The 26,841-nt window shown below is 41.7% G+C and overlaps 1 protein-coding gene across 2 annotated transcripts; it reads left to right on the top strand.

Moving 5' to 3' along the window:
• Positions 1-26,716, top strand: EIF2A (eukaryotic translation initiation factor 2A). Of its 2 annotated transcripts, XM_063132087.1 has the most exons (14): positions 1-115; positions 3,795-3,864; positions 6,509-6,583; positions 10,298-10,416; positions 11,863-11,962; positions 12,329-12,411; positions 15,006-15,079; positions 15,216-15,360; positions 16,660-16,776; positions 18,720-19,291; positions 22,322-22,438; positions 22,679-22,807; positions 25,058-25,123; positions 26,316-26,716. In XM_063132087.1, exons 1-14 carry the CDS (start codon positions 88-90, stop codon positions 26,379-26,381), a joined length of 1,761 nt encoding a protein of 586 aa, XP_062988157.1. In that variant the 5' UTR covers positions 1-87; the 3' UTR covers positions 26,382-26,716. The 2 variants fall into 2 exon arrangements, with proteins under 2 accessions (XP_062988157.1, XP_062988158.1); XM_063132088.1 differs by lacking the exons at positions 1-115; positions 10,298-10,416; positions 11,863-11,962; positions 12,329-12,411 and having other exon boundaries at positions 3,848-3,864.
• The last annotated feature ends 125 nt before the right edge of the window (positions 26,717-26,841 follow it).

Below are 26,841 nucleotides of genomic sequence, written 5' to 3'. Positions count from 1 at the left end.
CGGTGGCGGACAGAGGAGACGTGTACAGTTCTCTTCTGTGACCCCCTCCCCGCGACCCGGAAGAAGAAGTGTCGAGTCCGGCTCAAGATGGCGCCTCCCACGCTGCTCTTGGCAGGTGGGTTCAGGGCGAACCAACGCGTGGACTTGCCTCCCACCCCACTCCCCGCCGCTTTAGTGGGGCGTTGCGCGTTATGATGGCTGTGACGCGCGGGTTGTTCTCGAGACCGTCATTGCCTCGCGGCGCTTTCCAGGGAGTCCTTACCTTGCTCTTCACCCCGCTTCAGGCGGTGGGTTGTAGCCTCGTGTGGGTGGCGTTTATGGGGGATAAAGTTCTGTAGCAGGTGCGAAGCAATTCTAAATGTCTTTGGGAAACGGTTGTAAAGCACGTGCTTCATTTACTTATTTAGTACACTAATGTTCTCTTTAGAGAGAGTCGTGCGTTGTATCTGTGAGACGCGCTATACGTTTGGTTGTTATAGAGCCCGCAAATACTCATATTTAATCAAGACTAGAATTGAATGGGATCTATACCCAAGTCAGTGTGGATAGGATTGAAACTTAACTTGCTGGGAACTCTGTGGGACTTAGTTCCGAGTAAAATGGCCACCACCAGTCAATCCGTGACTGGGAGTAAACCCCATGCAGAAGGTCCCAAGTTCGATCCCTGGTATCTCCAAGTAGGGCAGGGAAAAAACCTGCCAGAAACCTCAGAGAGCTGCTGCTAATCAGTGTTGGCAGTACTAGGCTAGATGGACCAATGATAGGACTGTGCATAAGGCAGCTGCCTGTGTTCTGCTTACAGTGACTAGAAGAAGGACTTTCAGTTCCTATCTAGTGATGCTGGGGATTGCCCCTGGGGACTTCTGCATGCAAAGCAGGTGCTCAACCACAGAGCTATGCCCCCCCCCCTCAGATAACACTGAGCTAGATGTATGGATTGCTGGTCTGGCTCAGTATAAAACATTCCTATCCCTCTACTCAGAAGTAAGACTCACTGAGCTCACTCCCAAGTTAGTGTTTACAAAACTGCAGCCTTACCACATGATCCTATGCATATCAGACCCATTATGCTCAATGGGGTTTAGTCCCAATAGAGGTTTGACTGCTGGGTGTTTTACTCAATACTAGGATCCACTGAATTTTGTGGGGATTGCTTCCCAGTTCCCACCAAGCAAAGTTGCAATCCTGTCCACACAGACTTTGGTGTAAATCCTATTCAGTTCTAGTTCTGATTATATATGTCTAAGATTGGGATCTATAGTAACTAGGCACACAATCTCTGTCTCAGACACAAATGCAAACACCTCGTATGAAGATATTCTTTCCAGACTCTGCATTGACTCTCCAAAGTTAGATGTGGGTTGGTTAACGACTGCACCCTTGGACTTTGGTTTGTGTTGTAAAAACACTCTGTGATAGATTACTTGTATATAAGCACAAAGCAGCAGAAGACAAAAATCTTAGCCTTTTTATAATGTCCTAATACTCATCATTGCATAGTGCTACAGAGATGAGAAAAGTGGCACCTTCTTAAACTCCATATGCTGCACCATTATTAACAGTGCAAGATTACCCTACTAGGGTTGTCATGTTGAAACTGGCTCTGTTGCAGTTCTCTTTCAAATTTATGAGTATGAAAGCAACAGCTGTAGCTTCTCCTTCCTCTGTTCTCTATTGGGTTCTTCTGCTGCTTCCCCTCCTCCACCTGCTGTATCAAGCAGGACACCTGTTCTGTCACCCAGCAACTTCGTAACTTTTAAAGTTACTTACTAAAAAAGAATTTCTCAGTGATGGTAGGGTTTGAAGATATGAGCTCCTTAGTGAGCAAAAATATTTGTGGCCTGACTAGGAAGGAAATTCTCAGGATAAAGTTGCAATTCTTCTGGAGTTCAATTTTTACTGAATTTGAAATTCTAAGGTAAACAAATTGCCAGACACCCAGCCTCTTCTCCGTGCTTGGTAATGTCTACGTAAAACCATTGGGAGAGGTTATCTGGAGACTTGAGAGTGTTTTTATATCAGTATGAAGATGACCTGCTCTGTCTCTCCATCTGATTCCAAAGAATTGGATGGACATTCTGAATCAATGCTTGGAGTTGGTAATAGGCTAGATGAGGGCTAACAAATTGGAACTGAGAGGATGACAAGTATTCCTGTGCTTTATAGTGGGGTGCCAGCCTGATTTGGTATCACACTTTTTGACAAAGAGGATTCGCAGTGTGGGAGTACTCTTGGATCCATTTTGTTCGTGCATGCTCAGGTAGCAGCTGAGGCCGATGGAGCTTTTAATCGGCTTAGACTGGTGTGCCAGCTGCACCCATTTCTATAAAGGTCAGATCTGCCTTAGTTGCATCCAGATTGGATTACTGCAATGTGTTGTATATGAAGGCTGCCTTTGAAAAAACTCTGGAAACTTTAGCTGATCCTGAATGCAGGACATGGAAGGGGGCCTTTTCGGTGGTGATCTCAAACTGGCATTTCCTTTCTCATGGGAAGCTCAGTTGCTGCTCTCTCTCTTAAACCTCTGTCATCTGGTCAGAATGTTTTTGTTTTGGAACAAAACTGGATTGTCACATTGAGTAGTTTTAATAGCCTGACCCCACCTACCCACTTTTTATTTTTTTTTAATGGTTTCATAGTATTGTTATGCCTTTTGTGGATGTATTTACATTGTTGTACACAGCTCTGAGCATTGTGGTTGCAACAGAAAGGGGACTGGAAATTATCTAGATAAAATAAATGAATACCTAACTCTGCAAGCATTTGGATGGTAGCACAGTGCAACACTGACCTGAGCACTTACAGTAGCACTTCCTTGTGGGCTGGAAAATCTCCAGCAGGAGCATGAGGTGAAGTGTGTGCTGACTGGAACAGGAGTAAATTTTCTTGGTTCTGCTGGTGGCGTTTTTCCAATCAGGAGTAGTTTGGTTTGCAAAGGAAAGTTCTAGTCCAACCTTGTATTTAATCGCTAGGCCGGTAGACAGAGGCAACCAGGAATTGCATGCAAATTGCATGGAGGTGAGATGACAGAGAAGGAATGGAGCACTCTGGCCTTTCCGTGTGCCTGACATAGACACCAAAGGGGTTGCTAGGGGAAGGAACCCTGTCCTCCACACTCAAAACAAAAATGCACCTCTCCATCTCTCCTGTATCAGGCCCCAGCAGGCTAGTACAAATTTTCTCAGAAGTAAACCCCATTGAATTAAATAGAGTTTCCAGGAAAATATAAACACATTTTCAGCCTTAGCTGCAATCTTTAGCAGTTCAGCTCCTTGACCGTGTTAAATGAACAGGAGCAGGGCCAGCATACAAGTTCGCCCCTTAGAACTTGATGGTTCCATGTTCCAGCAGCAATTATAACTCTCAGTATGAGCTTTGTAAAGATACAAGTATATAGGCTTCAAATTTTGGTCACAATCAAATCTCGGATTAATAAACCCCTTAATAAGCACCCCTTTGTGGTGCAAGCATTCAAGCCAGGAGGCCTCTAATTAATTGTAATTTCCCATTTTGTCCGAACGGGAAAATTACAATTACCAGCTGCAGAGCAAACCAGGATCTCAAACCTTGTTCCGAAGCTGATAACCATAATCCTAGTTCAAATAAAAACTGAAACCATGATTGATTAGACACTTCCTGGTTTGATTGCTTGAAGAGGGAAGATTGTGTGCAGGCAAAATGTATGCTTGTATTTTATTAAGCTGAGATATGATTGTCTGAACCAGGCCCTGGTGTGTTACATGAACTTAAAAATTAATTCCTTAAATGAATAAATGGTATTATATTTTTGCTAGTGCGAGGATCTGAAGGACTTTATATGGTGAATGGGCCTCCTCACTTCACAGAGAATGCAGACTTTCCAAGGTAATTCACTTTTTAGTTTCATTAAATGTTTTTTCTTAATTTTTAAACTTTTTTTATTGTGAATATCAACAAACAAAATGGAAAGTACATTGTGAAAACGGGAGGAACCCCCTCTCCACATACATTGTGTATATAGAATTATCATCATTTACATCATATGAACCATTAAAAAAAAAGGCGGAGAGAGTTATACAAAGTTTTCAAGAAAAGCAGACCAAATAGCCGTATATTTATCCACTTGCAAGTTGTGTCTATATAACACTCGTTCAAGTTGATAATGTTATTAGGTGCTTGATCCGTTGCATTATGGGAGGCGTGAATTTGTCCTTCCAATGTGATAATATAAGTCTTTTGGCTCTCATAAGGGCTCTGAAGATTCATCTGCACTGACCATGTGTTAACTTCCAAGAAGCCGGTAGGTAATTTAGGAGATGTAAATTATTCCATATTAGTGATTGTTTCAGTACATAGTTCATCCTTATTATAACCTCCTCCCAAAAGGGGGCAACTACTGGGCATTGCCAAAACAAATGCAGTTAAAGAAGCGTTCGATGCATTACATCTCCAACAGTTATGCAAGTTAGACAAACCCTTATTGATAAGGCGTTGTGGAGTCCAATAGACCCGAAACAAACAAACAAAAATGCTGAATAAGAAGTAACCTAAGATCCATAGAAGCTTCAGATACAGATGCTAGAGCAACCATCCATTGGTTAGGCAAGATAGGACACTCTGATTCCCTATTCCAATCTAGTCTTAAATATGGGTGTCATATCTACTTGCTGCTATTAAATACTTATACTATATGTGGGTTGTGGATCTATGTATCAGTTGAGCTGTTGAAAGTGTTTCTAACAATGCTGGAGGCTCTGAAGCTGTAAAAGCAGCTGAGCCAAACCTACATTCCAGCAAGTCTTGCAATTGCAAGTATTGCCATTGAGCCATAGCAGGTAAATTATATTAACACATAAATCTGAAAAGGACAAAAACTCATCATCTGAGCCTATTAATTGATCGACAGTAAAAATCATCTTATCTCTCCATGTACTCCACAGAAATGTTTTCTTCCCAATTTTTAAATCTGGGTTTCCTCATATAGTCAATTTAGCATGAGAATGGATCAAACTGTAATTGATGTGATATTATACACCATGTCTCTCTAGCAGCCAAAATTGTAGGAGGTGGGTTTTTTATTCTGATATAACGAGAACCAAGTGCTGTCCATTTGGGAAGAGGTTCTAACCATAAGGCTTCCAGAACTGACCATGGTGGCATTTCTGAGGGAGCAGAAGATGACCAGAACTTAGTACAAGACAATAGGTAAGCCCGATGGTACAAAGCTAGGTCTGGAAAACCAATCCCCCTCCTTTAATTGGAAGCTGCATCTGTTTCAGAGATATTCGAGGTGGAGAAGAACCCCAGAAAAATGTATGAAACAAAGCATTAAATTGTTGAAAATATTTGCCAGGTATAAGTAAAGGAATCTCATGCATAACACTAAGAATTCAAGGTATAAGATTCATCTTAAGTGTGTTGATTTTACCCCACAAGCTCAACTTGGGTCCACAATACCTGAAGGAACACCTCTCCTGACATGAACCTACCAGTACACTACACACAATTTCTAAGGTCCTTCTCCGGGTGCCTACTCGGAGAAGCTTGGAGGATGGCAGCAAGAGAGAGGGCCTTCTCGGTAGTGGCTCCCCAATTATGGAATGATCTCCCTGCCGAGGCCTGCCTGATGCCAACATTGTTATCTTTTTGGTGCCATGTCAAGACTTTTCTCTCTCCCAGGCATTTAACAGCATTTGTTGAATTTTTAATTGACCCCTGGTTGAGAGTTCAAAGTTGTTTTTAAATGTATGTTGACTGTTTTTATGCTTTTATGGTTGTAAATTTTGTATATTGATTTTTAATGTTTAATGTTTTAATCTTTGTAAACTGCCCAGAGAGCTTCGGCTATGGGGCGGTATAAAAATGTAAATAATAATAATAATGCCAGTAGTCCAAGACATAGTGACGACAAGAAAAGTCTGGGATATTATGTTAAAGTTTGGACTTGCTGCAGCCAGGGTGGGACTGAGGGGGTGACTTTTTTAAAAAAAGTTACGTTCTTTTATTTTCCCTCCCATTGTGGCTGGTGGGAGGAATTCACTATGCGAGTTCTAGGGCTGGTATAGTTGAGTTGTGGAGACGTGTCAGGGGAACGAAGGAGCAAAGGGTCCTATGGAACTTTGAGTGCTCCTGATAACACCTTGTCTTCCTCCCCATCACCAGCGGAACACCTGTGCCCACAGAGCTTTCTGGAGGCCTCCCACTCCATAAGTGCCATTCTGCCAGAGAGCCCCCTCTTTGCCAGTGCAAAAGCACTTACACTGTGTTCACCAGCACCTCAGCTGGCATTTGCTCAGCTTTAGAATTGCTCAAGGATTTAGAAAATGTGTGGGATTAAAGCCACTAGTTTAGTTCTGTCAACGATAACTTTTATTATCTATTCCAGTAATTACGATAATGACAAGTGTTTTATTTTGTTGCGCAACAAGTACGTTTTTGTGATATTTAGCAACTCATTCAGTTAATGTTTTCTGCTTGTTATATGTGGTATATATTTAAATTATAATTAAATTTTCTTTTTCTTTTCCAGGGAATCTGGAAAAAGCAGTAAAGTTATTGCTTTCAGCAAAAATGGCAACCTTTTTGCCTGGTGCAATGGAGAACAGTCAGTACAACTTTTATCTTTTAAAAATATTTCTTACATTTGGAGGCATATATTGAATCACATATAAAGCATATACATGAAATGGCTTGAGCAAATAGATTAGATTTTTAAAAGCAGTTATTCCTTCCAGTAGTGAAGTATTTTGTATGTTACAGCCTGCAAGCAGGCTAATATAATGTAGCCCAGGTGGTTTCCACTGGGTTTGTCCTTGTTACATGATTTTTAAAGGTATGCTTTCTCAACTTAGGCCTCCCACTTGGGTCCTTTGATCCAAAAGACCACACTGTTAAGCATTGCTCTTTCTGTTAAAATTGTAGAAAAAGAAAAGACAGAGGTTCACGATCAATTTCTGGGAATCACTCTTGAGTACTCAGACTGGGTTGGATTCAGACTTGCCCCTCTAGAAATGGAAGGACTTCTTCTGGTAGGGGAAGGTCTCAAGATGTAGCAGAGGCTTCCTGCTGAAGGGAAGAGGGCAGTGTGGAGATCTTCTCCAATTTCCCTTGCCATCCTTAGTGCCACCTCTCAGACTGTTCCTTCCTTAATCACATTGGAGGTTGTGCTAGAAGATGTAGAGGGTAAGTGGGAGAAAATTGCCACCCATCCCTTTTCTACAGCACCTGTGGAACTCTGCTGAGCATAAGTCTGGATCTGATCTGATGTTTGGAAGCATTTCTAGCGAAGTGCAGCCTGTCCAATGCATGTTCAGTGTCCAAGGATTTCAGTGGGGCTTGAGTCTGAGTAAGCGTTCATAGGATTGCAACTAGAGTTGTTAGAGTCATTAGCAGTGCCTTTGTTGATGATAGAATCATAGAATAGCAGAGTTGGAAGGGGCCTACAAGGCCATCGAGTCCAACCCCCTGCTCAATGCAGGAATCCACCCTAAAGCATCCCTGACAGATGGTTGTCCAGCTGTCTCTTGAATGCCGCTAGTGTGGAAGAGCCCACAACCTCCCTAGGTAACTGATTCCATTGTCATACTGCTCTAACAGTCAGGAAGTTTTTCCTGATGTCCAGCTGGAATCTGGCTTCCTTTAACTTGAGCCCCTTATTCCATGTCCTGCACTCTGGGAAGATCAAGAAGAGATCCTGGCCCTCCTCTGTGTGACAACCTTTTATGTATTTGAAGAGTGCTATCATGTCTCCCCTCAATCTTCTCTTCTCTGGCTAAACATGCCCAGTTCTTTCAGTCTCTCTTCATAGGGCTTTGTTTCCAGACCCCTGATCATCCTGCTGCCCTCCTCTGAACACGCTCTAGCTTGTCTGCGTCCTTCTTGAATTGTGGAGCCCAGAACTGGACGCAATACTCTAGATGAGGCCTAACCAGGGATGAATTGAGAGGAACCAGTACCTCACGTGATTTGGAAGCTATACTTCTATTAATGCAGCCCAAAATAGCATTTGCCTTTCTTGCAGCCATATCGCACTGTTGGCTCATATTCAGCTTGTGATCTACAACAATTCCAAGATCCTTGTCGTTTGTAGTATTGCTGAGCCAAGTATCTTGTAACTGTGCATTTGGTTTCTATTTCCTAGATGTAGAACTTGGCATTTATCCCTATTAAATTTCATTTGGTTGTTTTCAGCCCAGCACTCCAGCCTATCAAGATCACTTTGAAGTTTGTTTCTGTCTTCCAGGGTATTAGCTATCCCACCCAATTTTGTGTCATCTGCAAATTTGATAAGCGTTCCCTGCATCTCCTCGTCCAAATCATTAATAAAAATGTTGAAGAGCACTGGGCCCAGGACTGATCCCTGCGGTACCCCACTCGTTGCCTCTCCCCAGTTTGAGAAGGTTCCATTGATAAGTACTCTTTGAGTCCGATTCTGTAGCCAACAGTGAATCCACCTAATAGTTGTTCCATCTAGCCCACTTTTAGATAGTTTGTTAATCAGAATGTCATGTGGTACTTTGTCAAAAGCTTTGCTGAAGTCAAGGTATATGACGTCCACAGCATTCCCACAGTCCACAAGGGAGGTTACTCGATCAAAAAATGAGATCAAATTAGTCTAACAGGATTTGTTCCTGACAAATCCATGTTGGCTTCTAGTAATCACTGCATTGATTTTAAGGTGTTTACAGAATGACTTCTTTATAATCTGCTCCAGAATTTTCCCAGGGATAGATGTCAGATTGACTGGTCTGTAGTTCCCAGGTTCCTCTTTTTGCTCTTTTTGAAGATAGGGACTACGTTAGCCCTCCTCCAGTCATCCGGCACCTCACCCGTCTTCTATGATTTTGCAAAGACAATAGACAAAGGTTCTGAGAGTTCTTCCTCTAGCTCCTTCATTACTCTAGGATGCAGTTCATCGGGCCTTGGAGATTTGAACTCATTCAAGGAAATTAGGTGTTCTTTGACCTTTTGTTTATCAATCTCAAACTGCAATCCTGCCCCCTCAACTTCTGCTTCACTTTTTCCAGAGGGGTCATAGACCCGCTTTTGGGAGAAGACTGAGGCAAAGTAGGAATTGAGCACTTCTGCCTTTTCTTTGTCATCTGTTATCAATTTGCCATCCTCATTAAGCAGCTGAACCACCATTTCTTTCCTCTGTCTTTTACTACTCACGTATCTGAAGAAAGCCTTTTTATTGCTGTGTTCACTATGTGTTCACTAGGTATGTTCAGCCAGAAGTAACTTCAGTTCTTTTTCAATGGAACTTATTTCAAGTAAAGAGTAGCTAGGGAAATGGCTTTGCCAATATTAATGTGCAATTACCCCCATCCTGCTTGTTCCTTGCCAGAGGACATGATTGGATCAATAATGTTGCAGCCTAGGAAACTTTTATTGTGCATCCAGTCAAGTTCGATATCACTGAAATAAATGGACCTCAGTATGTGTAATTTTTTTGTTTTAGAGGTTGAATGAATATATATATCTTGATTCTTGTTTTCTGTTAGCGGATTGACTGCAAAGATGTTATTTTAATGGTGTTTTGTTCTTGGGGTGCTGTATGATACACACCAGTCATAATTAACCTTAAAAATCTTGATGGTTTAATCTGAGACCTTCCAATCTCAACGGAAACATATGGGGTGGTTTGGGGCAGAATGGAATGTGTGTATGAGAGGGGATGTAGCATGTGATAGGGCCACATTTTTCTCCCTTTCGCATTTTCTCCCTGCTGGGTTCTCATACTGGAACCTGGGGTCATCCTATGGAGCTGATTGGTGGGAGATTCAAGACAAACAAAAGGAAATGCTACTCTACACAGTGCATTGTTAATCTATGGAGTTCACTATAACAAAATGTAGTGATGGCCACCAATTTGGGTGGCTTTAAAGGGGGGTTAGAGAAATTCCTGGAGGAGAAGGCTATCAATGGCTAGATGAACCCTGGGTCTGAGCCAGCATGGCTGTTCTTATGCTCTTAAGTAACGGACCTTCAAAGAAAGATCTTGTCGTAGATTTAGTTGAAATGTGACCTTTGCATGCCTTTAGTCTCAAGGACTAGCTAGTAAAATGTGAGCAGACAAGCATCTGAAGGCTTGGAGTTCAATGATTATTCGCTGAGCAATATTCTAATTGATTTTTCCCTCTGATGTTTACTGAAGTATTCTATTGGTGAAATGTTAAATGTTATGGTAAATGTTACAGTAGTTCTATTTTCTGTTAGGTGGTTCAAAATTAAGCAGATTTAGGAGTGAACAGTTAAAACTGGCTATTAATTAACTACTCTAATCAAGCTTAGTTGAAGTGACCTCTTTTGGTTCCAGAGTAAACATCATGAATGTCATCAGCTCCAACGTGCTGTGTTCTCTCGATTTACCAAAGACAGTTTGCCTTGAATTCTCTCCAAAGTGCAATATCCTGGTAACATGGCAGCCCTACACAAGTGAGTACTTCAAAAGCCTGCTCCAGGTAACTTCACTGCAAACATGCTGCAACCATACTTTATTTGAGCAATATAAAGACTCTTATCCCAGGGTGGCCACCTTGTGGCCCTCCAAGTGCTGCTGTTCTACTGCAACTCCCATCATCCCTCACAATTGGCTAAGCTGATTAGAGCTGATGAGACTTGTAGTCCAACAACAAAAAGGGGGCACAGGCTGCCCACCCTTGCTCTATCTTTTTGTGTCCTGGGAAATGTAAGAATAGAGAAGAACAAAAGAGAGACGGCTTCCTCCTGAATCATCAAAATAATTTGTCTGCATTATCTCTGCCTTTCTCTCTTCTTATCTCCCATTGCTGTGCCTCTCAATGTCGAATTCAGATTGCAAGCGCCTCAGGGCAGAGACTTGCCTATTTTCCTTTTTTTCCCCTTATGTTCTGTCATGTGCCAGCTATACTGATCGTATTATAGCAAGTAAATCTAGTAACGGAAAGGGCAGAGAATCATACTGTTAGAAAGGACCAAAAGGTCATCGTGTCCAATTCCCACACTACAACACAAGTCAAGCCCATCAACACATCATGTCCATTCCAACTAAAATTGACCCATGCTCAATCCAGGCCTTTTAGGGCCAAATGACCAATGGAGATGGGAGGGAGATCAGGACCAGATGGAGGATTAGATTAGATTTTGTGAACCGCCCAGAGAGCTTCGGCTATTGGGCGGTATAAAAATGTAATAAATAAATAAAATAAATAAATGCTGGGGGAGGGTGGGGGGAGAGAAAAGGTATCTATAGTATGTGGTTTCTTCCCACAGTTAATAGTAGTTAACCCCCCAGGTATTTAAGTCTGGGAAACAGCACAAGAGACAGGTTTTTAAAACATTTCCTCCAGTGCCACAGCACTGATCCCTTTTCCTCTGTGGCTGCCTTTAGGGAAAGGAACTGAAATGGGGAGATCCAGTGATGCATCTCCCATATCACATTTAGCTTGGCCCACTAGACTAAAACAAATGCATCACCATTTGGAGCTTGCAGAACAAAGAGTTTCAGATGGTCAATCAAATAACAGTGACTTGTGCCAAAAACATGCATCTGCAGTGGGAATTTGAAATCAAAGGGAAAACATACCTGATAGGAAAGGTGTGACAGGGACTGAGAATGTTGGTTTAGGGTGCAAAACCTATTATAGCTAGTTTTTTTTTTTTAATGGAAAATACTTGCTCATACCCGAAAATACGGGATCAGTGAGAGCTAATGCTAAAAGAAGCAGCCTCTTTTTTTTGGCGGGGGGGGGGGGAGTGTCCGCCAGTCTCTTGAGTAGTCATTAAGGTATTGAACAAAAGACATCAACTGAGCCCACTGTCAGGATAATATAAGGCAGGGAAGCAGGCCTAAAGGGGATTTTGTAGGCCACCGCTGCAATATATGTACGTTTGTGGTTGCAGCTGCAAAAGACGGCGCAGCAGGGGTGCCAAACCTTCAAGTCTTTGATGTGAAAACTGGGAAGTGTTTGAAATCATTCATCCAGAAAAAGATGCAGAACTGGTAAGTAGCGTTTAAGGGGATTTATTATTTATGAAACGTGATTTGAAAACACACAACTTGTGTACTGAGTTGCAGAATCTCATTTAGTTGTGCAGTTTGTAATATGGAAAATTCAGTTTTATTTTACGTAATTGTACATTTTTAGCAAACCGGTACAGTGAGGGTAGATGAAAAATACCACCAGTAAAACACACACACGCACACAATATTTTCTGTATAATTTTAATAAGTCCTAAATATTTTCAAGCCAAATATCTGCCTTTTAAAGTTTTGGAATAACGTTTTTAAGGTCAAGGTAACAGGTGTTATTTTTCTCAGGTTTTAATATTATCATTCCTGACCCCCCCCCCCCTCTCTGATCATTAGGTGTCCTTGCTGGTCAGATGATGAAAGCGTATGTGCCAGGAGTGTTAACAATGAACTACACTTCTTTGAACACAACAACTTCAGTATGCAAGTCCTTTCTTGTTCTCTAAATAAACATTTCCCTTTTAGTCTTTTTTTCATAATCACTCTTGTGTTTTGAGCTGCTCAAATTATTGCAGCTGCCCACTTCTGAGGAATTAAAGCATTTCTTCGACACTGTGATACAGTTAAGTTCCATTCAGTAATATCAAATTCACCTTGCTTGAACTTAAAGCGTACTTGGGAAGCACAGGTAAAATTGGAAATGGTTCTGAAATTGTTATTAGAAAATCGTCCTTAGAGATGGCAACACTGCCAGGAGATGGGTGAACGGCTTAATCTGGTGGTTCAGCCAGGGATATATGGAGGATAATGACGGGCAAGTTGCAAAAAAAATACACTAAGGCTGCAATCCCAGTGCCCTGGGAGTAAGATTTATTTAATTCAGTGGGATTTACCTCTGAGTTTGAGAGCAATTCTTTGCATGTTTACTTGGAAGTGAATCCTATGATGTTCAATGGAGCTTTCTCCCAGGCAAGTGTGCATAGGATTGCAACCTGAATCTGATAATAGACACAGGTGGGAGAGGTTGCTACTTTACCCCATATGCAATACATAAACAACTATGTCATGCTAAGACTGCCACTTCATCTGAGTGGAGCTCTTGCATAGGCTCTTTTCCAGCCTTCCCTAATCTGGGGGCCTACAGATGCGTTGGACCATAATGCCCATCATGGGTAACTAATGGCCATGATCGCTGGGAACAACAGATGATGCAGTCCAAGACATCTTTAACTGATCACAAACAGTGCTTGCCCAAGATGTGTGACTGCTGGAATGTGAATGCCCAGGTGCATTTTGGATTTTTCAGTGCTTGGTTACCTGCTAGAGGGGGCTGCATGAGCAGTAGTGGATCATGCCCAAAGGTAGGGCTGTGTTTCTTCTAGAGTTCAGGTTGAGAGTTAAGAGAGGAAGCACTTTGCCATTTGGGAAATGTGAGGTCATTTAAGATGCAGAATCTTATACGTCATAGATCAGCCTTCTATAAGAAAAGCTATGCTGGTTGAGACCCAGGGTCCATCTAGTCCCAACACTTTGTTCACACAGTGGCTAACAAGCTGCCCACGGGAAACCCACAAGCAGGACATGAGTGCTACAGCATCCCCCTGCCCATGTTCCCCAGCAACTGGTGCACATAGGCATACTGCCTCTGATAGTGGAGGTAGCATATAGCCATCAGGACTAGGAGCGCATTATAGCCTTCTCCTCCAGGAATTTATCCAACCCTCTGTTAAAGCCATCCAAATTGGTGGCCATCACTGTCTTCTGTGAGCAAATTCCATAGTTTAACTATGTGCTGTATGAAGAAGTCCTTCCTTTTCTCTGTCCTAAGTCCCTTACAAATCAGCATCATGGGGTGACCCCGGGTTCTAGAATTATGGGAGAAGGAGAAAAATGTCTGTCTATTCATTTTCTCCAACCAAATATTTTGAACTTCACCTCCTGTCAGCTCCAGCCAGCCTGGTCATTGATCAGAAATGCTGGGAGTTGTTGTTCAAAATATCTGGAGGGTACCAGGTTGAGGAAGGTTGTCATAGATATTTAAAAGGGACTGTAAGTCAGAAGAGACTGGAGGACTTGAATTGGCAGAAAGTCAAAACGACTTACTCAAGGGCAGAGCAAAGATGAGAGGGCAGAGCACTGGCCTTGGCTCAAGTTGGGTTGCTTTGAGTGGCAGCTGAATTCATGTGCATGAGCTTTTATTTTATAAAGGTGTTTTTTAAAATATAGCCAATTCACCTGAAAAAGCTTTAGGATTTGTAAAGGGTGTGCTATGTTTTTGTAATGCTTTTGAAAATCATTTATTTTTATCACACTTGAATCCTGCACAAAAACTACTTAGTTTTAGTAAAAACAAAACAAAACTATTTTAAGGTGATTGTTCTGCCAAATCAAGTTTTTTTTAACCATTTGTAGGTTGGATTCAACTCTCACGTAAGTGGAAATTTCCTTGCACATCAGGACTTCCCTGTCTTCTCTCCCTTGAAGCCCCCCACATGCACCCAAGATCTGCTCTGGAGGATCCCCCAACCTTTGGGGAGTTGCATGGGGGAGGGGGAAATCCATTGGCTAGCATTGGATACAACTCAATGACTACGTTCTGACAGTCACGGGAGTGAAAGAACGCATAGTGGGTTCTTTCCCCACCCCTGGTCATGCAACTGCAATTTACATAATTACCTGCAAAGAGACCCAAGTTGCTGTGTCCGAACCCTAGTGTGCGGGTGGGGGTGGGTTCGTACTGACCCTACAACCCACAATGGACAGTACAGGCTGTGGGGTGGGTATGAAGCCACCCCCGCTGCGAAGGATGCCAGGTTCAGACACGAGTAATTAAGTAAATCATGGTTGCGCGACGGTGAGCCAACTGTGGGTTGGTTCACTCCCATGATTGTCTAAACATGCCCAATATTACATTTTTGTTTTGTTTTTGTTATTGGCAGTATCTATAAAATGTTTCTCATTGAACAAATCCTGAAGTGGTTTATCACTAGAATAGATTCATAAACCACACAGTCGAACAATGAACAGCATTTTTGTTAACTTGATTAACCTGAGTAACATTGTGATTTTGCAGGTACAATTGCAAATAAGCTTCACTTGCAAAAAGTCACCGATTTTGTGTTATCACCAGGAGATCAGCCGACCAAGGTGCTTCCTTTTGATTTTGTTTCTTATACAATTTTGATTTTGTAGGGATTTAAATTTTGTAGAAACTATTCCACTTCTGTCTTTGTGCCACTCTTGAGAATTGCATTATTAAATAAACAAAATGTTATTGACACAGGTTGCTGTCTATGTTCCTGGAAGCAAAGGGGCTCCGTCTTTCGTAAGGCTCTACCAGTACCCTAACTTTGTAGGCCCGCAATCTGCACTGGCCAACAAGAGTTTCTTTAAAGCTGATAAGGTGACAATGCTGTGGAATAGTAAAGGTATAACAACTTCCATCCCCTCCCCCCATCATCTTCATTTGTGATGTTGTGAATGTATTGATTTTCTGTGTTACCTGAATATGTAGCCAACACATGTGTCTGCATAATCCCAAATGCTAAAGACATTTTAAAAAAAACTTTGGCATTAATATGCTTCTAGCCACTCTGCAAAATCAATCCTATTCTCAGCAACCCTAACATAACAATGATCCTATTCCCACTTACTTGGGAATAAGCTCAATTTAAAACAATAGCACTTACTTTTGAGTAAACATGCATAGGATTGATCTGCCAATGAATGAGAATTGCACAGCTCCTGCACATGTTCCATACATGCCAGTGGAATTTGCACTAGAGAGGGTCATGATATATTATGCTTGCTGTTCTTCTCTGCCTTTAAAACCGTATCGGTTTGGTGTTTTCTTATTTTTTTTAACATATAACAACAAAGGATGCTGTAAAAACGGGCAATATCCAACGGAGCCACTCTGCCTCTTCTGGTTCCTTTGTGCTTGTGGGATCCACCACTTGCGCAACAGAGCGCTGGTGCGTCGAAAAATAACCCTAGAAATAAGCAGAAATGCTTGTTTCTGGATCGGGACAGATCAGTGGAGCTCCCTTCTGCGTTGCTCTGCTGACTTGACCTGTTCCAGAAATGAGGGCTTCTGCTTATTTCAGGTTATTTTTGGAGATGCCAAAGAGCGGTTGCGCAAGCGGTGGGTCCCACGAGCACATGGGCACAGTAGGATACTATCCCAGTATATGCAACTGTAGAAGTAATGCCTTGACCAGTAATGCTATCTTCCTGCAAGCCTTGCAAAGAAAATGTATGTGTGTATTTGCAGTTAATTATGAGTCGCTTTCATTTTTAAAAGTCGTTTTGGAAGAGCTTAATGACATGTTTATTGTTATCCAACAATGCCACATAGTAAATAATATACAGAATGGTGCTAGGTTCAAGTTGCTAGTTTTTCAGTTTGTACAAATTGCTCAGTGGGGAGAAGGGGTTTCAGGGTATGAAAAAATAAGGCTCCTACTGAATTGGACGAAAGATCCATGTAGTTCAGCATCCTGTTCCCCAAAGTGGCCGACCAGCAGCCCCTGGGACGCCCATAAACATGACATGAAGGCAATGGCTCTTCCCATCATTTTTCTCCTTGTATTTGGAGTCATGCTGCTCTTGCAACCTGCCGGTTGCATATATGTTGCGGTTTCTTCTTACAAAAGTTTAAATTATCAATATTATTGGGTAGCTTGGTTTTTAAAAACTTCTAACTATTTTTTTTTACATCTCAATAGCCACCGCTGTGCTTGTGATAGCAAGTACAGAAGTTGATAAAACTGGGGCATCCTATTATGGAGAGCAGACACTGCATTACATCGCAACAAATGGGGAAAGTGCTGTCGTGCAACTGCGTAAGTGACTCTCCAGATGGTTACGTTATGAACTGGAAATTCTTCCTAATAAACACTAAAAGTCCTGGTTAGGTTTTTGGGTTTTTTTTTTTAATGAAAACAAACTTTAATCTGCTTCATTCATTGTAATTACTAACCAGTATTTGGTTAAGTTTCTGTGGGGGCTTAAGGATATGACTTCTGCTACCTGAAGTTTTTTTCTGTTAATTGAAATGGAGTTAGATATCATAAGAGTTAAGCAGAAATTGCATCAGTTCAGACAACACTTTAATTCATGCAGTGTGAAAACTCCACTCAACGGTTGAGTTTTTATTTATTTATTTTATTTTATTGCATTTATTTATATCCCACCTTTTTTTCCTCCAAGGAATCCAAGGCAGTGTACATAATTCTCCTTATTTTAGCCTCACAACAACAACCTTGTGAGGTAGGTTGGGCTGAGAGTCTGTGACTGGCCCAAAGTTACCCAGTGGGTTTCCATGGCAGAGTGGGGACTAGAACCCAGATCTCCCGACTCCTATTCCAACATTTTAGCTGCTTCTCCACACTGGCTTTCTTCACCACACTGGTTTTTAGGAGGTCCTCCCCACACAGAGTGTTCTAACTCCACCGTTGTGTGACTCTGGGCTACCATGGAGTTGATTAAAATCCATTGCAACATTTAAGTGACAGTTCCTCCACCCTCTCTCCTCCCCCAGTCCTTCTGATGGTATCCCATCAGCCATTGCTGCAAAAAACCAATCCTGGCAGCTCTCCTAGAGTGGCACTCACTCCTCTCACTGCTCTTGCCAGGGAACTCTGAAGCTAATGGGAAAAGTCAACTTTTCCCAATGGAAAACTCCACGGAGCCCTCCACACAACATACAACACAACGGTTGTGCAAGAATTCTCCTCTGCTTCAGCATGGCGTGTTTGTGTGTTTTTTAAAAAAACTCCACCGTGGGGAGGAGTTTTCCCGCCAGATGACACATTTCGCAATGGTGGTGTAAAAACTCCATTGCGGAGTTCTAAAACCACCATTGAGAAACGTGTTGTCTGAACTGAGTCAGTGTGTAACGTAGAGAAGAGATGAGGATAGGATGGAGTACCTAATCCAAGAAAGGAGCTCTTTCACTGAGTCTTGACCAGGGGAAAGGAATTGGTTAAAACTAGGTCTGTTGGAGGATTTTTAAAGATTCGCTAATTCTCAAACGATTTCCATTTGTTAAAATTTTAATAAATTATATACATTGTAGAACTTGAATAAATATGCTGACTTGGGTATATGATTACTTAACAATGTCTGGGCTGGTTGCAGGACCTTTAGGTGTCCTGAGGTCCAAAGTCTCTGCTCATTGTCATACTTACTAAAACTACCTTTTAATCTGAAACTAAACATTTTCACTGTAATGAATTAACTCAATAAAAAAAGGTTGCAGCCCTTGTTGTTCTGGGGTTAATAGTTCTGAAAGGAACTCGGGCAATGTTCCTGCTACTGAATAGGCTGAAGCTTCTCCCATCACTGACCAGGCTGCTTGCTAGGGGAGATTTGGCTCACCTCTGTCACAGGAAAATATTTACAGGCTGATCTTGGCCCATTAGGCACACATTGTGGCCTCTGACTGTATATTGATGTTTGCTTAGTTTTTTTTAACGCTTTTGGTTAATTTGGTTTGCAGTTCCAGCAACGCAGCAAACACACGAGCTTGCTGAGCCTCTACCACGCAACCATACCATAGGTGGAGGGCTTCTTTTCCCTGCCAAGGAATCATGCCATAGCTGGAGGGGTTTGCCCCCCTTCGTGGGTCAAAAATGGCTTGGTGGCTTAGTCTAAAGTCTTAAGGAAACTTTTATCTACACTTGTTATCAGAAGTTGCTCTGCAGAATCATAACTAGTATTTTTTTTTGTTTCAGGAAAATGCAGATATTGTTTTATAGCTTTGGCTGTTTTTCTTTTCCTCTAGCGAAAAATGGTCCTATTTATGATGCAACTTGGAATCCCAATGCCACGGAGTTCTGTGTTGTGTATGGCTTTATGCCTGCCAAAGCAACTATCTTCAATCTCAAATGTGATCCTGTGTTTGACTTTGGGACTGGCCCACACAATGCTGCGTACTACAGCCCCCAAGGACATATCTTAGTATTAGCTGGATTTGGGAATCTCAGTGGACAATTGGATGTGTGGGATGTTAAAAACTACAAACCGATTTCCAAGCCACAGGCCTCCGATTCTACATATTTTGCATGGTGCCCCGATGGGGAACATATTGTAACTGCTACATGTTCTCCAAGGCTACGAGTCGGGAATGGATACAAGATCTGGCATTATACTGGCTCTGTACTATACAGATATGAAGTGCAGCAAAATGCAGAACTTTGGCAAGTTGCCTGGCAACCATTTTTGGATGGAGTATTTCCAGCAAAGCCAGTAACGTACCAGGCTGTTCCGAGCAAAGTTCCAAAAGATGAGCCAAAGGCTGCTCAAGCTTATAGACCCCCAGCTCTGAGAAACAAACCTGTAACTAGTTCTAAACTTGTAAGTAACAGTTATCTCCATTGTAACATGTGTTACTGTGAAATGCCTTCTCTGTTTTGGGAAAGGGCGGAAGGTGCAGTACTAAATCCAGTCCTCTATTCCTCCACCTGAACAAGTGATCTGCATGGTTGAACACAATTTAACCAGGGGCTTGGAGGTGCAGCCCTACCTCCTGACTTGGATCCTGCACACACTCACACACTTGAACTCTTCAGTTTTTATTTATAAAAACACCTACTATATCAAATGTGTAATGAAGCATGAGTTTGCACAAGTGTTTTCTCTTGTGGGCTTTAAAAAAAAGAGACTATAAAGCAGGGGAGAATGAGAGCATACGCAAACCAATCTTTCTTCATTCCTATGGATTGGATGCAGACTTAATCAAACTTGGAGAAAACCCTCTGAAACCAATGTAGTTTAACTTGGTCATGAGTAACTTAAGTCCTATTAGTTTCAATGGATCTGTCCTAAATTTGACTAAGTCTGCATCAAGCTCCATATTTTCAAGTAAATATTTTTAACCAGATGGGTCTGTTGCACGATGTACAATAAAAATCCAGTAACTTTTTCTTCAGCTTTATTTTTAATATAAAGATATTCAGCACACACATTAAATTTAGTTTATTCCTGTGGAAATTGAATCTTCTTCTTCTCTGCCAAAATTAACTATCAGTCCTTTGGAGCAAAGCAGGCCTTAATATAAGCCTTAACACAGACAACTGCTGGTATTGTAGGAGGGCTTGCTGATATAGCAGCTGGATAAACAACCTTGCCTCTTTCGTATTGCTTAACAGTTGAAGAGCCATAATTTGGTTTAGGGTCATGTCAAACCATGTAGCTGCTTCTCTTTGAAAATGAAATACTGAATATGGTAGGATTTAATTACACAAATTGCACCTGAGGTGCTTAGAAATTTGTTCTACGCTGGACTTTTCTTCACTAGTCTCTCATCCCTGTATTCATCCTCCATTCTGCTGTGTCATGGGAGCATATTCCATGACTGAGCAAGATCTTTGTTGTGTTGCAGAGGAGGAAAGGTTTGCAGGAGATGCCATCTGTGGTAATGATCTTCTCTTTCCCAGGAGGATTATACAGTTACAAATACAACCCTGATGAGTTCTGACGCTAATGGAGATTTGTTAAAAGAACTCTCTGCAGAATGCTTATATCTTAAAGTGGAGAGTGAACCCCCCTCTCAAAATATTTTAAGGTTGCCACATATGATAGCAAAAAGAAAGTTAAAGAGCAATGACAGTAACTAGTCAGAAGGCTTGATGGCAAATTACATTTCACCCCTTGATTGTAATACCAAGACTTAATTCCTTGGGGATCACTTCTAAACAGCTGTGAACCTAGTTGCAAGCTGTAAATGAAAGTCTTATACAAGACCAGTGTGATTTACGAGGAAACTGCCAAAGGATGCATACCAATCTGCTTTTAAACAAAGCCCTCAAAAGAAAATTGTTTGGAACACAGATAGCATCCTGTGTTTTTCGTATACTGGCTACCTCTGACATATTTATCTAGCTCAGTGGCATTCATGATCATAGGCCTGCTTCACGTGCCTTAACGCTTTTTGTTCACAGAAATGTAGGGCCACTTCACATATTAGGGTCACCACTTCTACATCTCAGAGCTAAGACTGCTTCACATTTCTTACACAAACATAGGACAACTTCAGATGGCCATTTCCTACATTTATTCCCTTAAGAGCCTCTGTGCTTTCTCTGGACACTTCTTTTCATGTAAGATCCTCTACCGCAGTTGATGTAGGAGAAGAGGACTTGTTCCAGGAATGGCTAGTTCTCATCTCCTAGCTGTGGCTAAGAGGGAACTATTACAGTGGTTCCTTAGTAAAAACATGTCATTTCCTTTTTAAAAGATATTGATTTGAGACTGCCAACATTGAAAGGGGTGTTGATATCTGCCACACTATTAGTCATTGCTAGTGTCTTATTTAATTGCGTAAGCAGTCAATGGGATTCATGATAAAAGAGAGGTGATGCAATTCCATCCTACCCATCTGTGATAAAGTAACAGAATTGGTTTTGTCAATGGGGAAAAAAATAAAACTTGTTTGAACCTTTTATGTGCATGGCATGTGAAAGTTAAGTCTCTAAGAATCAATTTCCTTATGAGATTTTCTAAAACTTCTACAATGAAGGAAAAAATGTATGTCCCTTTATGAGTATTTTTTTAAAAAGTTTTAAAACTCATCTCGGTATTTCTTAGACTTTTCTCCTCTGGCATTGCGGATAAAAGTAATATGTTCTAACTCTAATTGCAAGTCTGAGTTGATGAATTAGTTGAGGCAGGATCCAGAAGTGGATATGGAACTCCTGAGATACAGAAGCAAAAGTATATCCTGGAGGGGGGCTGTTTTTCCAGGCTGTCTTTATTGTAAAAGATGTTTCAAACATTTACACACTTGCCTTACATAGAAGTGACTTCCCTGTAGGAAATGCTGTTACACTCACATAGATTGGAGATGGCCAACCGATTGGTAATGGGGCAGATATGATCCCCAAGTCAATATTATCTGTCCCTTTGCAACTTTACCAAATGTTAACTGCCAGGTAAAACGTTGCACATGTAAGGAATTAAAATTTTGTTTTCAAAGATGTGTCTCTCTGAGAAAGATTTCACACTTCAGTGTCTTATCTCTCTGGGTTTCACAAGTGATGCCTAAACTTGCACCCCATAACTGCAACTGCCAAGTGGCGTTGATTTTCTTATACTGCCTGGCCACCTTCAAAATGGTTGACTTGTGTAGCAAGCTATACTGCAGCCTCTGGCCAACTTTCCAGAGAATAGAATAGCCTGGGGAATACAGAACATGATGATTGCTGAAATAGATGTCATCTCATGAATGTACGTACACAGATGTTGTCCTAGGTGGCAATATACACGGCTTTCACACAATGTCTTAACTTGGAAATAAGTTCTCTTCTATTTGGGGTTGCATAATTTGTGTTTTTGATCTGTTTTTCTTCTTTTTGAATTTTCTTATCCCTCCCCAAAACCTCTTAGCATGAGGACGAGCCACCACAGAACATGAGACCACAGTCGAAAACTAGTGATAAGCCATTATCTAAAACAGCACTCAAAAATCAAAGAAGGCATGAGGCAAAGAAAGTTGCTAAACAGGTATGACTGGTGATTTAATTCTCTTGATCATAACATTGCGTTCCCATTTTATAAACTCGTTTACCACTGTTATGTACAGAACTTTCAACTGAGTTAAGTCTGCTTATTTGTCATCAAGTGTTCTGAATTGATAGGTTCTGGAGCACTTAAAGCATCTTGGTGAATTAATAAGAATGCTCCTTGGAATGATTACATCTGAAAGCCTTTGTTCTAGCGGATTATATGTTTTGTTATTTAAAGGAGGCCAGAGCAGAAGGGAACCAGGAAATTGCTCCATCCCTGCCTGTACAGAATGAGTTTCACAATACAGCGCCCTCTGTAACATCAGGAGATCCTGAAGTGGATAAGAAGATAAAGAATCTGAGAAAGGTGGGAAAGAAGCTCCTTTTCTACTATGCAGTAGCTATCACTTCTGTCAGCTTGTTGAACGGTGGCAATTTAAAGTTTGCTCTCTTTGTTTTACTTTCTGTTACTACTGAAGCCATGGGTGCACAATAAGGGCCAATATCTGCCCTGCATGGCTGCAGAGCTGATGTTCACATGTCAATTCAAGTCCTTCAGCTTCTCCCCTACTGTGAGAAAAATAGAAACTATAGTGGCTACAAGTAAACTGAGTCCAAAGAGCCTTTGGCGGTCTCCTATCTGATCCACCGCCAAGTCGATAAGAGTAATGCGGACAAGAAGGGCTAGAAGAGAAGTTTTGTGAGGCGGAGTGCCAAACTGAACAAGACATGGCAGTGTGTGTGCGGTCGCCCAATGCCTTTTTAAAAATGGAAATGGAACTGCAGGGACCAGATCAGGGAGGGAGAAGGATGGTTCTCTCATACCTGTTGGCTGTTCCCCCCCCCCTATCAAATGACCTCCAGCTGCTTTTCTCCCCACAAAGGAAAAGATATGGGGTGGGAGAGCAGCTGAGGGAACAGTTTTGACTGGGAAAACAATCTGTTGTGAAACACCTTAAGCACCCTGTTCCTCCTCCAAGCCTCTGATCTGTTTTGAAGGCTGTATTTCAGTTTTGGTTGGTGGTTTGGCTCTAAGTGTGGAAGGAGATTCATCTGGGCTTCTTTTTCTCCTTTGCCTCCATAACAGATAATAGAGAATGAAAGGAAGATGGAAGTGTGTGTGTGTGTGTGTGTGAGAGAGAGAGAGAGGGAGGGAGGGAGGGAGGGAAAGAGAAATGCATGCACATGAGAGAGGATGAAATGGCTTGGATATTATCTTCAAGAAACTAACAAAGCTTCCCTAATACTGGCCATTGGCCAGTATTGCTGATTGGTGTGGTGTTGAACCACAAGGCTATGGGCCAAATTCAGCCCTCTTGGAGATGGCCATGCCACCCTTTCCCTCAATCATTTGGTGGTTTTCCAGCTTTTGCATGTTTTTCCCATTCTGAAAGGTTGAAATGCCTCTCCTAAGGCTTAGTGTGGTGGAAGCCAGTTTGGTGTAGCGGTTAAGAGTGTTGGACTGGGACCCAGGCTCAAGTCTTCACTTGGGTATGAAGCTCACTGGATGAGTTTGGGCCAATCACTGACTCTCAGCCTAACCTATCTCAGAGGGTTGTTGTGAGGATAAAATGGAGAGGACTGTACCGTTGTCTGGACTGTAGCCCATTTCAGGGCCATTGATGACAATAGCTGTGTCTATATCAATTGGAACTCGGGGAGACTTGCTTCTCAGTCACTTGCTTGGGCCATATCTATGAACTATGCTACACGCTGAATTTCTTCTAGAAGGATGTTTAGTTTTGGCTTTGCCTCCTCTGTTCTCAAGTTAGCAAGGCAAAGGTATATGGAGAAAGCTACTGCTACTTGTGAAGCAAGCATGGACATTTTTGCTTTGATAGCGGGGCGTTAGAAGTGAAATTGTTTTGATCCAGTGATAAACAATATGCACATGTTCATATCTAGATCGGCACTCTGAACTTGTAGGTGGTGGCACATGTTCTTTTATATCTAGCAGGCTCCAGTCCAAGGATCCATGTGCACAGCAGCAATCTGTATGCCTGCTGGTGCTCTCATGGACGACCTGTTGCCTTGAGGGAAAGAAGCAGGCAGTACAGGTGAACTAGATCCATTCTAAAGGCTCAACTGTCTGCTTGTGGATCTATGGGGAAGGACGCACTACTGCTAGCTTTATTGGCGTTGCTTTAGCACAGCAATATGCGGCTTTCCAGTGCAGCCTGTCAACCCCCAAAAATCTTTTTAAAAAATATTTGCAAGCAAAATGGCTACAGGGTATCCAGAGGTGCTCTGTAGCAGCTCCGGATGCCGTTTTTATTTTTTAATTTCACCCCAGTTCCGGAAAACTCATAATGCTAGCAAGCACTATTGATGTTGCACAAGTGTTGGTTTCCTCTAGCGCAACGTCAATAGCACTAGTGCACTGTGTTGGATCCTTCTCTGTGGAGTGGGAAACTAGCTTCAGTTTTCTTCTGTCCTCATTACACTTTTTTCTGGGGGAATAATGTGTGTTTGAAAGGAGTGCACGGGTACCACTGAGCCTGAGCAGATTCCTTAAAGAGCAGTAAAAGACACTTGCTCTTTTTACTACCATACACCACATAAAGCTTTAAAAGTCTGTTTTTTCTTAGTCGTCTTAAACTTATTTTCTTCACTACAGAAACTAAAAGCAATTGAACAGCTGAAAGATCAGGCCGCTACAGGCAAACAATTAGAGAAAAACCAGGTATGCCTAACATATTCAGAGATTCTATTAACAACTGTGGTTTGTTTAGCACTAGAAGGGTTGAATCCAATGGTGTCCTTCCACCAGTGGAATGGACTTAGCTGGTAGGTTGAATTCCCCCTCTCCACTAAAACCTATCCTTGCAACCACCAGATCTGCTCCACAGTGTTGGGAGAACCTCCAGAGCAGATTTGGGATGTGTGTTTGGGGGTGGGGGGGAGGTGGGGGGGGGGCAGAAGGGAAAGGAAAACTTCCATTGCACAAGCAGAAGTCTGCTTTTGCATTGGGAGGATTTAGCCCGAACTATGAAAATAGCTATTCAATTTTTATCCTATTTTGAAAACAACTAGTAAGTCCTGTATTCTGTTATAATTAAAAGAAAGGCTTTAAGTGTATTCCAGTATGTCTCCATTAAGACTGTAACATATCAGATGGGATTAAAGACAAAGGTCATGGAGAAGTTCCTGAATGCCCAAGGTGCCCACTGTCACACCTGCTTGGTAGAACTCTTGAAATGACAGCATTCTTAATACAAGGAGAGCCCTGCTGGATCATACTAAGGGACCATCTAGTCCAGGGGTGGGCAACCTGCCACCGGGGGACTTGGCTAAAGTAAGTGGTGGGTGGGACCTGGGCTTCCCCACCTCTCACCCTATACATGCACACATCTCCCACCCATCCCTCCTCAGCTGTTCCATGTAGATCAGCTGAGGTAGTGGGATGTTTTCATTCCCATTGCAGGTTTAAATCTTGTCATCCGTCATGCCGTAATAGGGATTAAAACCAGCTTTTCCGTACTGCACAGACAGGCAGTAAACTGCCGAGGCAGGAAGGGATCTCTCCCTTCATGGGCAGTTCGCCACTTTTCCTGCAGCCCATAGAGAGGCTGGTGGGTTGAATGGGGAAGCGCTGTGGTCCGTATCTAGACCATGGGCCAAAGGTTCCCCATGCGTGCTCTAAACTATGCATTATTTTATAAGCCTCTATTGCTGGACTTACCATCTTTTTAAAGTTTTCCTTTCCTTGCCAGCCTTAATTGCTTGTGGGGAGGGGTACATCTGGATTACATTAGTAAATAACCTTTAAACATATTTTTATTTGTGAATTAGAGTTTACTGTACTGTTTACTTAGCTTAATTTTTTATTGTGTGTTTTAAATAAAAGCTGATGGTACCTTGTGTATACATTCTAGCTTGAGAAAATTCAGAAAGAGGCTGCCCTCCTAAAGGAGCTGGAAGATTTGGAACTCGGTGTCTAGAACTACAGAAAGTGAAATCCATCATTTTGTTCTACAGAATCATTTAATAAATAACTGAAAGTGTTCATTTTAAAAATACTTATGCATAGCTCCATTTTATTTCCTTGATACTGATATCTGAATAAATGTCAAATTTTGAACAGAAGTATTGTTGTTCAATACCAGGCAAATCAGGTGCTGTGGTTCCAAAGCAGTATTGCTGAAATCCAAAATAAATGATGTTGGGTCCTCTCTTTATACTTCATTGAAGAATTCAGTTTCATCTATAGATGTGACCTTTATGCAACGATAAGATTGTAGAATAAAATAATAAAGCATTTACCATTCATAAAAAATGTTGGTTTTATTTTATAGGTTTAAGATACTACATTTTTACAAGTTAAAAAATACCACCTACTTAATCATCATCTTCTCTTTCGCTCGTATTCAGACAGTTTCCTAAAATTTAGTGTTGTTTTAT

Source organism: Elgaria multicarinata, chromosome 8, assembly GCF_023053635.1.
Source record: "Elgaria multicarinata webbii isolate HBS135686 ecotype San Diego chromosome 8, rElgMul1.1.pri, whole genome shotgun sequence".
Lineage (NCBI taxonomy): Eukaryota > Metazoa > Chordata > Lepidosauria > Squamata > Anguidae > Elgaria > Elgaria multicarinata.
This window is presented reverse-complemented; position numbering and strand designations above follow the sequence as displayed.